This window comes from Asterias rubens, chromosome 6 (assembly GCF_902459465.1).
Source record: "Asterias rubens chromosome 6, eAstRub1.3, whole genome shotgun sequence".
Lineage (NCBI taxonomy): Eukaryota > Metazoa > Echinodermata > Asteroidea > Forcipulatida > Asteriidae > Asterias > Asterias rubens.
In genome coordinates, this window is record NC_047067.1 from 5,928,475 (window position 1) to 5,946,126 (window position 17,652).

At 37.8% G+C, this 17,652-nt stretch overlaps 1 protein-coding gene across 4 annotated transcripts in view; it reads right to left on the reverse strand.

The window, feature by feature from the left end:
• Positions 1–398: 398 nt before the first annotated feature.
• The window catches only part of LOC117291626 (cryptochrome-1-like), a 28,951-nt gene continuing 11,697 nt past the window's right edge, over positions 399–17,652 (reverse strand). For 2 of the 4 annotated variants that reach the window (XM_033773456.1, XM_033773458.1), the window contains exons 2-13: positions 15,408–15,586; positions 8,801–8,874; positions 7,707–7,772; positions 7,322–7,464; positions 6,535–6,710; positions 6,248–6,348; positions 5,700–5,840; positions 4,946–5,113; positions 4,031–4,171; positions 3,480–3,637; positions 2,811–3,004; positions 399–1,820 (exon numbers count right to left, since the gene is read on the reverse strand). In XM_033773456.1, the coding sequence (XP_033629347.1) occupies positions 1,702–1,820; positions 2,811–3,004; positions 3,480–3,637; positions 4,031–4,171; positions 4,946–5,113; positions 5,700–5,840; positions 6,248–6,348; positions 6,535–6,710; positions 7,322–7,464; positions 7,707–7,772; positions 8,801–8,874; positions 15,408–15,586 (1,660 nt within the window). In that variant the 3' untranslated portion in view covers positions 399–1,701. Of the gene's footprint in view, positions 1,821–2,810; positions 3,005–3,479; positions 3,638–4,030; positions 4,172–4,945; positions 5,114–5,699; positions 5,841–6,247; positions 6,349–6,534; positions 6,711–7,321; positions 7,465–7,706; positions 7,773–8,800; positions 8,875–15,407; positions 15,587–16,246; positions 16,276–17,652 lie in introns of those variants that run through there. The other 2 variants (XM_033773459.1, XM_033773457.1) reach the window with 2 other exon arrangements.

The following is a 17,652-nucleotide window of genomic DNA, read 5'->3' on the forward strand; positions in this document are numbered from 1 at the left end:
ATACAGTACAGACTTTCTTGAAGTTTTATGTTCTTACTCTGAAGCCTGATTTATCCCTCATGCAAATTGAGAATAAGAAGCAATTGGTTTTTTTTGGGATGACCATTTGCATCATGTAACTTTGCTCACATTTGGAGCATAAACCTGGGCTCGTCTGAAGCTGCTTAAAGCATACGTGTCACATTTAATAGATGTTAAATTTGCATCTGGATTAAGAATATTTATTTCGGTTTTTACCCATATACACCGATGTGTGTTAGTACTGTATGCTCGGTACTTACCCTGAGTTCTGTGGAAAAGAATCAAAGGAACATGACTCGAGTAGGATTCGAACCCACGACCTTTGTAATTCTAGAGGAGTGTCATACCAACTAGACCACCGAGATTGCCCGGTAGCTAGAGGCAGTTCGAATCCTATGTTTAGCAGCAGGTATTGCAAACGATTTAATAGATGTTAAATTTGCATCAAGGATATTAATGAATGTGTCACATTGGTGTTTATCAAAGACCAGTATCAACACTTGATGTGATACCACATAATATGAAATAACAACCCTGTAAAAGTATGAGCTCAATCAGTCATTTTGAGTCACAAGAAAAAACTGCAAAAATACAGTTAAGTGTAAGAGTAAAAGGAAAATAATTTTTTTAATCCCAACCCAATCATTACATCAACTTTTAACTTAATGTTAGTCACACACATTAATTCTTGTTTCTTTAAAAGCATAACATACTTTATAAGGAAACACACACACTTTGCAGATCGTATATAAACACAATTTACATAAATTCATAGCAGATAATGGAAAGTGCGGCAAGCTTTTACATTTTGTTGAGTTGCTTTTGTTTAAGGTGAGTGAGCTAAGAAAAAAATACTACGAACAAAAAATTACATTAAATTTGCTGTCATTTATATATTTACTAGCCAAAAAGGACATAATAAAATATTACAACTTTTACATTGTATAAATTGCACCTTACTCTAGAGCTGCCAACATTTAATAATAAGTATAATAATAAAGACCTGTAATGCACACATATCCACCCTGCTAGCTGGGTGTTCAAGGGGCAGTAAAAATCCCTAAAAAACAAAAAAAACACAACAAAAATTAGTCCTTGACAAATTTGCATTTGTACCCCAATCAGGGAGATAGTTAGAATTACTTTCAACTTAATAGGAATATGGTTTCCATAGTCAGGAAGATGTTCCAAGTCTGTTTACCAAAACATTAAAAGATTTTATTTAGGGAACTTTTTGTAAAATAAGGGCGAGTTGACAGCTCTGTTAAATACTCTCACCTTCCAACAAAACAAGAAAATGAAAACACAAAAACTTTCTTAACAAATGAAATTTCCAAGTCTGTTTATCAAAAAGTTGAAAAATTTATTTTCAGTGAACTTTTTTGTAGAATCATGGAGAGTTGACAGCTCTGTTAATCTCAACTGCCTTCAAGAAAGACAAAAGTTGAACCACAAAGCCTTTCTTAACAAATAAGATTTCCAAGTCAGTTTGTCATAACATGTAATGATTCATTTTCAGGGAACTCTTTGTAGAAACAGGTAGAGTTGCCAGCCTTGTTACTCTCACCTTGCTAAAATACAGAAACAATTGCAACTCAAAGCCTTTCTCAACAAAATCCATCAAATGAACAGAAAGGGAGAAAGAAAGGGGCGGGCCAGAGGAGTGGTCAAAGGGAGGATCTAGATCCCAAGAATTTCGCACAGATCATCGGCAGTGCATTTATCAACTCCTCGGGCTGTTTCAGGCAGCCATGAGAACTCCAGAACTTCTGTCTTGCTGGACGGAGTGCAGTATGAAACTGAAGAAAAAAAAAAGACACCCAAAACAAAAAAATAAGTCATTGCTTTTGGAATCGTTGCCATCCTACCTTCATGCAAACACCCATTCTTATAGTTTGTCCACTGTCCCTGTAGTTAAGAACCTCCCATAGACTTTGTACACAAAAATCCTTGTGGAGCGCCCCAGTCTTCCCCTATAGAGACCCTTTGTTTTCCCTTTCTGTTTTGTTCTCCGTGAGGTAGTGAATATGAAATCAATGCACAGCTGTGTACTCAAGACATTCAAGATAGACCAATCATCAACTTTCTCATAATAAATAATAATAATAACAGTAGGTATTTGTAATGCACAAATCAATCTTTACAGATGTTCAAGGCGCAGCAGAGACAATGTAAACACAACAATACATGTACATACCCAGTGAATGCTAAACAAACAATAATAATAACACCATTTAAAAACAACAACAATGGGAAGAAATCAGAAGAGGGAAACCATGACCAGACCTGCAGCATTGAGCCAAAGAAAGTCCTGCCAAAGCCGGTCTCTCTATGACAAGAACGTGCAGGCCAAGCCGAGCGATACCGGGCACACACTTAAACATAATATGAAAGATAAAAAAAGCAAAGATCATCAGCCTCTAAGAGTGGACGCCCTCTCTTCAAACTCTAAGTGGGAGCTCTACTCCTAGAATGATTATCATAGGTTGATTACTCAAGGGGAAATAATAATATAACTCAAAATTGTAAAAACGCATTTTAGAATAACGTACCAATGCGCTTATAAGTGCCCTGGTCATTAAGCCAATAACATTCCTGTATTTTTTCTCAGCTCCTTGGGGAGTATACAGCCTGTGCTGCCGCGGCGCTCAAAATGCTCCAAGGGCTTTTACAAACACAATATCAACCTCTATCCTCGCAGGTACCCGTTTATACCCCTGTGCTTCAATGCTTGACGATCAAGCCACAGCCGCATTCGCAACTAATAATTCAGCCCTAGCCATACTTACATTTGTCTTCAAGACGAGCCACGGTTCTATTCATCTTCTCACGATTGCTGGATGCGGCAATGCGGTGCTCTACGATCGGTTCAGGGTAGTCCTTACCGATGATGCAACCGGATTTTTCCTGGATGGCAAGAGGGGCTTTCCAAGGTTCAAATAAATATCGCAGTGGCATGTTCCGAAGTACTGGCAAAAAATTCCTGTGAAAAAATACATTATTTTATTATCATTTTGTTTCTCTACACATGTTCAATCAAGTTACACACAAGAGAGATATCAAAAAGATACGGAGAAGGCTAGACTGAGGAGGAAAAGGTAAATTTTCCTTTAACCTAAAAGTTCAGCCTGCTGTTGAAAATATTTCTAAAAGGTACAGACATGCAATATACCCCGGGGGGGGGGGAGGTATTGATAACAAATTACAAAAGATATAAAAAGTATTTCTTAGAGCAAGTAAAACACGTTAAATCATACATCTTACCATCCAATTGATAAATCTATAATCTCCCAGTTTCAGAAATGTCTTTCTTACAAAAACGTCTTACACATAATCCCCCCCTCCCCCCCAAAAAAGAACATACAGCTGAATAATAAAGAGTCAGTTGGGCAGAGAGTGCACTCATGGTAGTTGCTAATGATTGTGATTGATTTAAGTACAAACAGAAGGACACCTACCTGACAAACTCTCCAGTGGGGTCCATACGACGGCCGTAGCGCACTGGACAGAAACAGTTCGGACACTGAAGGACCTTCTCAAATGCTGAGCTGGAGATCCACATCCAGTTGCCTGCACATATGCTCCAGTCTGCATCAAGAAGATACTGAAAGAACACCTGAAGATAAACGCCACAGTGAAGATTGCATGAGAGAAAAACGGACAGAAATTAAATGTCGGAAATGAGGAGAGGAAAAAAAAAACGAAAAAAAAACCCATTTACACTGATGTGTGTTAGCACTGTACACTCAGTACTTTCTCAAATTTGGTGATAAAAAACACAGGCATATTAATCAGTCAGGATTCAAACCCAAGAGCTTTGCTATTTTAAGGGCAGTGTTTTACCAACTGGGCCTCCAAGATTGCCTGGTTGCTAGAGGCAGTTCGAATCCTTTAGGACTCAAGAAAGTAATGAGTATACAGTGCTAACTCACATCGGTGTTAGGATAAAAAAACAAAAATGTATACTCTTTATCCCAAGAGGCACTCAAGAAAAAACAGACAAGCCCACCTTGAGTCCTTCCTCCCAGCTGATCCAGAGATCACCTCGAGTCAAGAAGCAAGCCACAGCATGCCTAGCTACTTGATGAATCCATCCTTCTTGTTTCAACTGTTTCATACACGCATCAATCCATGGATACCCTGTTTGACCCTGTGGACCAAACAAACATTTTAAGGTTGGTGAGTAAAAACAAGTAAATGATAATAATGGGTTATTAAATAAAGGAATCAATGTGTGGTGAAGAGGTTTTCAACTAGTGGTTTAACCCGCGTCGAGGCCTGGACTTGATAATTTTACCGAGACGAAGTCGAGGTAAATTATCAAGAACCGGCCCCGGCAGGTTTAAACCACTAGTTGAAAACCGATTCAACACACTTTGATTCCCATTCATAAATACCTTTTCGGTCAAAAAACAGCAACACTTCTTGGTCAAAAGGTAAAATAAATGCAAAAATTATAATTGTTCAATGATTTCCTCCAACACAACACCCCTCCAGCTATGAAATGGTAATGCCCTCGGGTAAACGACTCCTTATAAGGAGATGCTGTGCGCGTCGCGCGTATCGCGTGATGTGGCACAACTGTTTCAGCCGCTGCTCTTGACCAATAGGAATGAAGAAACTGTCTTATAAGCGCAGGTGCAAGCGCGCGTGTCACGCCCATATTATAACACTTTTTACTGGTGTTATAATCATCCGTTCAAACAACCCCTCGTGATGCCCTCTCGACCAATCAGAATGGATAAACTGTCTTAGGTATTTATGAATAGTGTTTAGCACCCCCTACAGGCTTTATCACATCCAAGGGGCATATTATTGATTGCTGTGCAGATCCAGCGTACCTTGTGACGCTGTGGCAATACAATTTTTAAGTTTATTAAGTTTACATAGATGGACAATGAGGAAATGGCCGGGGGGAACTTACATTGGTCCATTTCTGGAGTTTCTCCTGATCTTCGCTCCAGTCAATCTTAAGGCAAATGTTGTTTCCGTTCATTTGGTCAAAGTTCTTGTTTCCTATGGACATTGTGTAGAAGTATTCTCGCCAGATGAGCTGTGCTGTCAGCTGGGTCGGGGAGATGACATTATTCAACTGAAGAAAGAAAAAAAAAGGTGTACAAAATAAAATACATTGAGAACACCTGCAATAACAAGTAATAATAACAATGGACATTTGTAAAGCACCATATCTGTCAGAAAGACACTCCTGGTGCGTAGAAAAAAACTCTGTTAACGACAATATTTAAGGCTGTAAACGACTGAACAAGTGAGTTTTCAGTTTGGTTTTGAAGTTGGAGAGAGCGTCTCCTAGACTGAGGTTCAGTGGAAGAGTATTCCAAAGAGATTTCCCACATATGATTAGATCGAGGGATGTTAAGAAGCATGGTGTTTGAAAAGCGCAGTACTAAATTGGGAAGGTTGTGCATTCTGCTCTACCAGCCAGACTCCTATTGGTTGATACCCATGCCTACAAGGGGGTATCCCTCCTTCAGTCCCAGGAATAGGCTTCAGCATGCTCCTCTGGTGAATTTTGATTTGGGCCAAGAGCCCAAATCAGTTAATTTGTAGCTCTCACCATGAAGTAGCCATCCGAAGCCTTGTGGTGTAGGCGATCTGATAACCCACTCCCCTCATTCTCCCACCCTGCCCCCCCCCCCCCCCAAAGAAAACATCCTGACCTCGGTATACGTGTCATGAATTCGCCAGTAGAACCTCCTGACAGAGAGACAGCCGAAACGCAAGTAGGGGCTCAGACTCATGGGTGGGCCAAGAAGCTCTGGCATGTACTGATTCGGGAGACAATAACCAGCTTTGAAAGCCTGGATGAAAAAAGAAATGAGAACAAATACACCGTTATTATGTAGGCATGATGTCAAGCCCTTCGGGAAAAAACGTAGGAAATTGTGATTGAGCACAAGGACTGACCTACATACATGTACATAATAGAATTTTCAGGTTATTTAATAACAATTTTACATTTTTTTCTAGGGGCAAAACAATATATAGCAAGGTTAAAGTAGAAAGAATATCATGCTTGCTATAACGCCAGAGTTGTTAGAGTGTAAGAATGTTTTTATGAGGACTGTCTTAAATATAAACCCAAAGAAAAAAGGGGGCGACTGATTGGGAGGCATCTTGTGGGATGGGGGGCTAGTGGGGTAGGGACTGGTGGCACTGGCTGTAATGAGGGGGGAGGGGGCTTCTCTAGAGAGGGGTGTTTTCTTACAGCAGCTTCTTTGCGGATTCTGACTTCAAAGAGTTCCAAGGCTCTGGTTTCACCACCAATCCACAGCTGTCGTTCCTGTTCTACATGCTCCATCTTTACTCCTGTAATACAACAACAAAATCATATGAAAAATTATGCAGGTCAACTTATAGATGAACTCAAAATATGATAGGATTCTGCAGAGGCTGTGAAGCGACCAGGGCCAAATTTCAAAGCTCTGCTTACAGTTAACGGTTGTATGGCTTCTGACTGGTGCCCCCGAACAAATGAATATGTATTGTACTCACCAAAGTCTTCAAAAGGAGGTAACATGTAGGTACTAAAGGTTTCCTCACAGATGGGCAGTTTGACTCCCCTGAAGTCTGGCTCATCGTTGGCTCTATGAGGGAGTCCAATCATGGAGACCACCTCTTGGAACATGGCGTAGGTTACTGGAGGGGAACCACCATTCCTTGAGATTACTCTGGTGGCATTAATAAGGAGGGAAAAAACCAAGAAAACTTGAGTCTACGAACAATAGGGGATTCACAAGACCAACCAGGTGATATGCCAAGTCCTTCTTGAGTTATCGCTTGGACAGTGATTGCACACACCTAGATGCACATTCTCAAATATGCATCCCCGTGGAGACATCTTTTGTTCTATCCATTGTCCCAGTACTTAAGATTCTACCACGGACTTTGTTCACAAAATTCTTTGTGGAGCACCCTTGCCGTTAGCATTTCCCTATGGAGTCCTTTAATTTCCCCTTTTTTGTTTTGTCCTTGAACCAAATATGGGGGTACACACACGGACGGAGAAGGCAAACACTATTATGCCCCATGTTTGCTTCGCAAACAGGGCATAAAAAACACCGTCTGGTTCATGTCCATATCTGCAAAATGACTCTAAAGCCCGGTTCATACTTACGAATGAGACTACAATTTTTACCTCACAAGGCTGTTTTTGCTGCGCATTTTTCACAGGAGTTCAGCCAATTTCAACTGTTGTCGTCTTGAATTTGTGATGTCAAAATTTGTATCGCATTCGCATTTGCAGGAAGTATGAGCCAGGCTTAAGTGGGATGTGACTTACTCATTGGGATCCCATAAGGTGTGTGAGACTCTTTCGATGCATTTGATGCCACGCTCCTCACACAGCCTCTTGACCGCATTGTCCCGATCTTGCCAGATTGGTTCCGGATCTTGCTCAAACGTCAATAAGTTCATTCCCCATTCCTGGTAAATTCAAATCACACAAAATGTTGACTCCATAAAAAGGCCGACCGTGTTAGTTCGCGACGTAAAAGGAAAACCATGCAATTTCTAGTGATACTTGTGTGGATCATTATATTCTACTTGTAAACTTTCTGACCATGTGCATTTTATAACAAACGGTTTCAAACGCTTTCGACCGATCCAAGGCAACGTGTTCCTTTAATTTGGGCCCAGGTTGTTATTACAATGTACAATGCACTCACCTCAATTAATTGACTAAAAATCGTACATGGGTCACCCTTGAATGTGTACAACCTGCCACCAAACTCCTGCCAAGACAAAGTACACAATTGGTAATTGTGGACAAATAATATGAAGTCTGATAAACACCAAGATTAATTTATCCTCCCAAGAATTTTGTCTGAGATACACATTGTACCATCAAAGTTAAGCAAATAAGATTTCAAGACCTCCCAATTTACCATCGGTTCTTTATTCATTATTAAATATTTGACTAAAATGTATAACTAAATCATACGAATATTACAACAAAATATTGTAAGTAAATGATTATTCTCGAATAACTAACCAAAACAAGTATACCTAGGGAGGTAGAAAACCAAATAGTTAAATCATGATTAATTAAAAAATATTTAAAAGCCAAATAATTAATAGGGATTATTCTTATTGCCGCATTCAAAATAAGCGCATTTAAGAAAATGCACCATTCAAAACAATGATCAATAGGCCCTATGCACCCTTTATTCCCATTAATAATAACAATATTTGTATTATAGGGCTGGTACCTTGAATTGTTTCAAGTCAGGTTAAGTTCTAAGAGTTGTTGTTCCACAGGTGGGAGGTTTTATTTTTGGGGGGGGTATTTATGTGAACTTGCCCCAAACAAGGCTAAAAGGCCACTCTTGTTAAAGACACTGGACACTATTGGTTATTAACAAAGACCAGTCTTCTCATTTGGTGTATTTCAACATATGCATACAATACCTAGCCTGTGAAAATTTGAGCTTAATTTGTCAGTGAATAGCGAGATAATAATCACAGAAAAAACAGCCTTGTCAAACGAAGTTGTGTGCTTTCAGATGCTTGATTTCAAAACCTCGAAATCTAATCTGAGGTCTTGAAATCAAATTCGTGGAAAATTACTTCTTTCTCGAAAACTATGATGCTTCAGGGGGAGCCGTTTCTCACAATGTTTTACACCATCAACACCTCTCCATTGCTCGTTACCAAGTAAAGTTTTATGCTAATAATTATTTTGAGTAATTACCAATAGTGTTCACTTCCACTGCCTTTAAGAGGGGCTTGAGAAGAACAATTTTAAAGATGAAAATAATACCTTTAAACGTCTGTCAATGTCTTCCAAGGATTCATAGAGAAAACGCCACCTGTTGAATCCACAAACCTTGGTGCCTAAGATAAAAGAAGATCATATCAGAAGATTAAGAATGATTGGTTGCATTCATTTTGCTACGCACTCGATATCACAACAAGAATTACAGTCTGCAAAACAAATTACTTGAGAATAGATATCTGTCACACACAAACATTTCAATCCAGATTTATAGACTTGCCCAGTCCCTTTAAATCGGCTTCCGAAAAACAGTTGATGTTGCCCTGCTACCGGTGACGAATACAAGACAAACTAGGGTTAGGGTATATGTACATGTACATGTACATGTACAGGTCTCAAATTTGGGGATGAAATCCACAAGACCCCAGGGCTTGTGGCTCAAAATGTTTACTGGACCCGAATCAAAATGAGAAAAAAACAAAACCTTGTTTATACAAACTAACATGTAAACTTGGAGAATATGTGTATCTCGTCCTTCAGATGGGACGTAAAGCCGTTGGTCCCATGTGTTGTGTAACGCATGTAAAAGAACCCAGTGCACTTATCAAAAAGTGAAGGGGTTCGCCCCGGTGTTGGCTGTGGCTGCTGTATGCGCCGTAGCACCTTGTAAACCATTATAAGGTGCTGAATAATTGGGTCTCAGAGTTCATCACTGCAATAACCTATCTTTCTGAAAGTATGTATATACTCAGCGCCTTGAGTACCTTGTTTGGTAGATATGTGCGCTATATAAGACTTATATTATTATCTTCACTATGGGTAAACAGAATTGAAAGATATACACAGTGAGGCATTACATGCCATTGAAAAAAAAAGAATTCTGGACTAGTTCTGTCCTGAATTTACTAACGAAACAGTAGATGTTACATGCTAAACATTTCACTGGCCTCGGGCATGTGGTCCAGTGTTAATTTTGAACCCCAGTATAACTGACAGACCTTTCAGGGAGTGATTTTATCTAGATCCTTTTTGCAAAGCAAAATGTTTAGACTGAACATAAACACACTGGATCATGATAACGGGTAGCAAATGATGACGTTTGAGAAGCAAATACAATTTGATGTCACATTTTGCTATGCTATACTGTATACAAGGGTACGCCTTAAAGACACTGGACACTATTAGTGTTTGTCAAAGACCAGTCTTCTCACTTGGTGTATGACAACATATGCACACAATAACAAACCTGTGAAAATTTGAGCTCAATTGGTCGTCGAAGTTGCGAGATAACTGTGAAAGAAAGAACACCCTTGTCACACGAAGTTGTGTGCTTTCAGATGCTTGATTTCGAGACCTCAAAATCTAATTATGAGGTCTAAAAATCAAATTCGTGGAAAATCACTTCTTTCTCGAAAACTAAGTCATTTCAGAGGGAGCCACTTCTCACAATGTTTTATACTATCAACCTCACCCATTACTCGTTACCAAGTAAGGTTTTATGCTAACAATTATTTTGAGTAATAACCAAAGTGTCCACTGCCTTTAAACTTCACTGAAGCAAAGGAGGCCCTCATCTCCATGCCCCTGGTCATTGCCTTTGTGCCCCTTGAAATATTCCAATTGCAATTCAAATTTCTCCAATAATAATAATAACAAACTCTTAGTGCATATTACAATAACCGTTTGTAGATGTGCCCCTCAAAAAGAAAAAACAAACAAGTTTTACCCATTGCAGAAAAGGGGGAATAATTTCTCAGCCTTTATTGTGATACAAACTTCAATCACTCATTTGCCCGACAGTTCAGTGAACTTGCTGAAAAGACTTCAGAGATTGTTGTTTACGAAGCAACATATTAATAAGTGCAGGAACAGATTTTCATTTAAAGGCGCTGGAAACCTTTAGCTATTTTCAAAGACCAGTCCTCTCCCTCGGTTCACTCAACATATAGGCCTATATATAAAATAACAAACCTGTGAAAATTTGAGCTCAATTGATCGTCGAAGTTGCGAGATAATAATGGAAGAAAAAACACAGTTGTCACACGAAGTTGTGTGCTTTTAGATGTTTGATTTCGAGACCTCAAAATCTAATTCTGAGGTCAGCGGTCTCAAAATCAAATTCGTGGAAAATTACTTCTTTCTCAAAAACTACGTTACTTCAAACTAAAGGGAGCCGTTTCTCACAATATGTAGTTTTCGTTTTATATTATCGACAGCTCTCCATTACTGGTTACCAAGTAAGGTTTTATGCTCACAATTATTTTGAGTAATTACCAATAGTGTCCACTGTCTTTAAAGGCGAGGACACCTTTAGTAATTTTCAAAGACCAGTATTTTCACTTGGTGTATCCCAACATGCATAAAATAACAAATCTTAACTCAATTGGTCATCAAAGTTTTAAGAGAATAATGAAAGAAAAACACCTAAGTTGTAACACAAATTTGTGTGCTTTCAGATGTCTTATAAAAGGCTTCAGGCCTGAAGTCTTTAAATATTTGAGTGAGAAATTACCTTTTTCTCAAAAACTACATTACTCCGACATGTGTTGTACTATCAACAGCTCTCCATTGCTCGTTTACACCAAGTAAGTTTTTATGCTAATAATTGTTTTAAGTAATGACCAATAGTGCCTTTGAACACTGTTACTGTATACACCAAAATGATTGAGCGAAAACAATGATGTATAAATAGATGACAGATTATTTGATCGCGTTGTTATTCCCATGTAAGTACCCTGACTACTCCGGGGATCCTTTTTACTTCTTCACTACATCCTGCTTTCAAGTCCATACAAACACTTCCTTGCCCGGCTTGTCAAATCTATCAAAGAGCTTTGCAAATTTCCTTTCACTAATTTCCCCTGAGGGTGTTTTCTGTATTTATTAAAAATCGCACAACAAACTTGTTTTGTCCTTTGTGAAGTTGTCATACATTTTATAAACAACTATAATAAATTTGATGAGTGCATGCATTCAATTTGTTCTGCTTGAGCACATGTTAATCTGCAAACACTTATATATGAACAAGACTTTTAACAAACAAAATTTCTAGCCGTAGCATTCGTGAACGGACACAAACCCAATACAAAGCTGAGAAACGAATTGTTTCACAAGATTACAATTCATTTATTCATTCATTTTGTTGTTGTCTCAGATCATAGCCCAGAGCCAAATTCCAAAAGATAATTACATTGAAAACAAAAAAGCTCAAAAGCTCAAAAAAAGAATAAAACTTGTTTCTGACCAACAATTTTAGTTATTTTTGTATCAACAAGATGGGGTGCTTCTTACCAAGTACCGTAAGTTTTTATGGTCATTATTTTTTAGAGTATTTATCCATCTATTTTTGTTTGATAATCTCCTCTGAAAATAAATCTACATATTAGTGGCTGAGCAATCTGTGATTTTGCTATATTTTTTGCTTCTGTTTTTTGTTTCCCTTCAATATAATTATTCATAGGGAAAACCCTATTAGTGTCCACTGACTTTAAAGACAGTGGACACTATTGGTAATTGCCAAAGACGAGCCTTCACAGTTGGTGCATCTCAACAAAGCATAAAATAACAAACCTTTGAAAATTTGAGCTCCATCGGTCATCAAAGTTGCGATATTAATAGTAAAAGAAAAAAACACCCTCGTCAGTGTCACACGAAGTTGTGTGCTTTCATATGCTTGATTTCGAGACCTCAAATTCTAAATCTGAGGTCTCGAAATCAAATTCGTTGAAAATTACTTCTTTCTTGAAAACTATGCACTTCAGAGGGAGCTGTTTCTCACAATGTTTTATACTATAAACCTCTCCCAATTACTTGTCACCAAGAAAGGTTTTATGATAATAATTGTTTTTAGTAATTACCAATAGTGTCCACTGCCTTTAAGGCTAGAAATCTCTAGCGAGAAAAACAGAATAGATGGAAAAATAACAAGGGAGGAGTGAAATAAATTGGATTATTCAGATCCAGGATATGAGGAGAAATTTCCCTTGAATTTTTCTCTATTTACAAACAAATGTTGAGCTTAAAATTTGATAATCTCCTTCGGACAAATATCTACATGTTATTGGCTGTGTAATCTGTGATTTTGCTATGTTTTTTTGTGTAAGTTTTTTTCCTCTTCAATTTAATTATTTAAAGGGAAAACCCTAACCAGTTATCATAAATTAGCATTTCAGTTTGATAACCTCCTCTGAAAATAAATCTACACGTTAATGGCTGTGGAATCTGTGATTTTACTATGGTTTGGCTTTTTTTCCCCCTTCAATTTATTTATTCATGGAAAAACCTTAACCAGTTATCGTAAATTACTATTTTTGTCCAATTTAATTTTCTAAAGGTCAACTCTAACCAGTTATCATTAATTAGCATCTGATAAAAACCAATTAAAACTCAAACTTAAAAACAGGGGGAAAAGTACATATAAGATATGCACCCGAGAACTACATGTAAATGATACAAGATATTTGCGCTGAACAATAATTTGGAATTCCCAACCGGAACTGTTTTGTACTACTTTTGTACCTGCTAGAATACCGTATATAAATTGCAAATTATACAAATTGTTTTGTACATGTAGGTTCTTCATGCAAACAGAAAGTTCAGTGACAAATACGTTCTAAGGAGTTTAGGGATTTCCATTATCCCATCTCAATAGAAAACTAATTCGTCTGGGAAGGATCGGTAACGAAGGGAATTATGTTCAAGACGGATTCAGGAAACCAACTAGGTTTCTGAATTTTCTCTGGCCTACAAAGAATAATAAATAGAAAATTTATTCTAATAATAATTGCAGATGCTTACTGATGAGGAGTCAGTGAGATGAGTGTATAGAGCATCTTTGAGAGGGCAAGGCCAATTTCATTTTGTAAGGGCACTTCCTAGAAAATCTTAAAGTGAAGGCATATGTTTGGTCATCTCTCTTAAAATTAATGAGGGAATCAATCCCAACGAGGCCTGGTTCTTGATAAGTTCACCGAGACGAAGTCGAGGTAAACAATAAAGAACCAGGCCTCGGCGGGTTCAAACCACTAGTTGAAAACTGATTCAACACACTTTGATTCCCATTCACAAATACCTTTTCGGTCAAAAACATCATCACTTTTTGGTCAAAAAGTAAAATATATGCAAAAGTTATAAAGTGTTCAATGATTTCATTCAACACATTGCCCTCCAGCTATGAAATGGTAAAGCCCTCCGCTAGGCCTGGGCGAATTATTTGAATATCCGGTTAATGGCGAATAGGTTTTCCTATCCGTAACCGCGAATGCCTTTTTTTTCTTAACCGGATATCCGCATAGGGCGCGAATAATAACTATTTATAAACCGGATAGTTCTGTAATTACGACCAAGTAACCGGATATTCTTTTAATATCCGAATATCCGCGGACGTCGGGTGACAACTGATAGGAGTGTTTTGTCTGAATCCTTATGAAACTTCTATTCAGACAGCATAAAACAGCATAAATTAAGTATTTAACTATGCTCACCTCTGTGAAGAGTTAAAACAATGACATTTCTGACGTAATTTGTTCAAAGACTACTAAAGTTTTCCTTCACGTAGAGTCAATCACATCAAAAGAAAAAGCAAATCACCATCTTTAAATTAGATCCGGTTATTTTTATGAATGAACCGAGTGACACTGTCTAAAACTAATATCAATCCGCCCATACGATCTCATTCACAAACGAACAGCGCCCTCTAGCGGCAAAAAAATATATATATATATATTTTTTTAAATAGCGCCCTCTAGCGGCGAAAAAACTATTTGAATATCCGGTTAATTTCGGATAGTTGGACAGCGGTATCCGAATATCAAAATTTCACTATTCGCCCAGCACTACCCTCCGCCGCCCTCTGGTAAACCACTCCTTATAAGGGAATGCTGTGCGCGTCGCGCGTATCGCGTGATGTGGCACAACTGTTTCAGCCGTTGCTATCCACCAATAGGATTGAAGAAACTGTCTTAAGTACAGGTGGTGCAAGCTCGCGTGTCGCGCCCATGTTCCAACACTTTTTACTGGTTATAAACAAAGGTTTATACACACCCACGTGACGCGCTCTCCACCAATAGGAATAGCGAAACTGTCTGAGGTATTTATGAATGCCAATTTAAAGCTTTTGGTTAAAAGCCTAAACCACACTTTGATAAACATACATGTACATGTAAATCATTTTGAGAAACATTTCAAATCGAAGTAATGTGGTTATTTAAAAAGATCAGTTTTTATGCTCAAAAATTTAAATCGGAGAATCAGATTGTGTATTCCTTTTAGGAATTATTCTTCCTGCAATAGGAACTTCTGACTCAAATATTAGAAGACTTCAGGCCTCAAGCCTTTTAATATGCATCTGAAAGCACACAAATTTATGACACGAGGGTGTTATTCTCAAAATGTTCAGAGATTTGTTATTTTATGCATGTTTGGAAACACCAAGTGCGAGTGATAAAACTGGTCTTTGACAATTACCAAAGGTGTCCAGCGCCTTAAAACAGAATGCTGATGAAGACATGTCCTTGCCGATATGGGCATAAGTAATCAAGGAGGTTTCAAACTCTGAATCAGGCAGAAATCACTGCGCACATGATTACCTCTCATCAGCTTAAATATCTTATTTCTTCTTTTCCCGTTTTATGGCAAAGTACAATGTACTCACCAGCCACCTCGCCGTCAAAAATAAATATCGGATACAGCTCATCACCGAGGTTGATGGCGTCAAGGAGGCTTGGGTTGTCATGGAGACGCAGGCCATGGCGAAACCAATGTACAGCAATAGTGGTTTTCCTCAGGTCTAGACCCGATTTAGGTTTTGAAGGCATACCGATGAAACTAATCCTGGAAAACAAAAACATTATAAAACCATTTTATGTGTGTGGTTTTTTTTTTTCAGGAAGAAAATGATGCACAGAAATCAAAAGAGTGTGACTTTGGCTAAATTGCTATAGCTCTTGATTCCACATGCACAAGAGCAGGACAGGGGCGTCTGAGGCTTGCTAGTGACTGGACAAAAAACTTCCATTAACATTTAAAGTGGGGCCATTTATTTTTTAACTAAACAATTTAACAAGCATCTATACAAATCTTTCAAGGGAAGAGAACCATAAGTCTTATATTAATATTAATATGTATTGGGATGAAGGGTACTACAAATATCAAAACAACACAAAAAGCTGGGGAAGTGATTAGATGGTCTCAAGAGGGTTGCCATAGCAACAGCTTATCTGAGCAACAGGATGCAAGAATAAAAAACTTATAAGCCGTGTTGTTTTGTGGATTTGTGTACTCAAATAATGTAAAGGGAAAATACATAAAATCACGGTTTTTGTTGAACAGTAAGTTGATTCACATCCTCCAATAGTCATTGCAGACAAAAAAAGATCTGAAATTTAGATATAGTGTTTAGATGTGGTATATAGACTTACAGGCAAAGATTTGTGGAACAGTTTGATTGTTTCAATCCTATATAAATGGAGATACTTGTACAAGAAAATTAACCTGTTAAAATTTCTATCAAGGGTGGTAGCGTTTCTGAGATGCCGCTAAAAATCTATAGTGGAATGTCCACTCAGGAAGAAGAATCTGAAATGGAATACACAAACTGAACAAAATTAAAACAAAATTAATGCATACAAACTACATTGCTGACATATGAAAACAATTTTTTTTAATGTTTTTAAAAAGCTAACGGGCAGTCTCAATGGTCTGGTTGGTAAGACACTGCTCTAGAATGCAAAGGTTGTGAGTTTGAATCCCTCCTGAGTAATTTGCCTGTTAAAATTTTTCACAGACCCCAGGAAAGCCTCGAGTGTACAGCATGTACAGTGCTAACACACATCAGTGTGTATGGGTAAAACAAAAATTTATATTCTATTAAAAACATTGTTGGAGGTTGTCTGAAAATTCTGTCTGAATTTCTGTGCCTTTCCTGAGATCATTGTCATCTTGGTTTGCTCTATGGTATACATGTATACATTGATATGACAATATCAGCCTTCCCACAGGGCAGACAGACGGGCGTACACATGAATTATTCTTGACTTATGCATAAACTGTAAAACATAATTATTATTATTATTATTTTATTTGCCATAACAGTACAAAACAAATACATTGACAATATACCCCGAGATGGGCAAGGGACAACAAAAGCAAATACATACTATGATCCGTAGATCCGTAGATCTGTTGCCCCACATCTGGGGTACACAATAAAATTAATATAGATTTAACATAATATAGTACAAAGCAATAATAAAAGCAGATAATTATACAACAAATAGTAAATAATAAAGAATAAAAAAATAAATTAAAAATAAATTAAAAATCTAATAAGAATAAAAAATAACGTAAAAATAAATAAATAATGTAAAACTATGTGGTAGTTAATGAGAGACCTGTATCGCTTCGCACCACCTGCATTGAACGTCACAGTAATGGTTATTACAAAAATGTCTCTTTTTAAAAGCTTATTTTGGACAATTACTTCATAAATCTCTTTATGGTTGAGACGACCAAAAGACACATCCTTGCATTCTTTGGATCGGTGAGAACATATCTTCAAAGACTAATTTCTCCAAAAAGCTTGAACTCGTGCGTACTTCACGTTAGCAGGGAATTTTTGCTTGTACTCGTGCGTACTTCACGTTAGCAGGGAATCTTTGCTTGTACTCGTGTGTACTTCACGTAAGCAGGGAATTTTTGCTTGTACTCGTGCGTACTTCACGTTACTTCACTACAAGGATTTGTTTTTGACAGTCCCTACCAGACTGCTTAGGTTTCCCCTGGAAGAATTCTCCAGTGAAGAATTATCCAGCAATAGCTTGTTTTCTATCCACTGCAAGGCTAGTACACTGATTAAGCTCACGTTCTCTGAGAATCCTTGGCTTAAATTTTTTATTTTT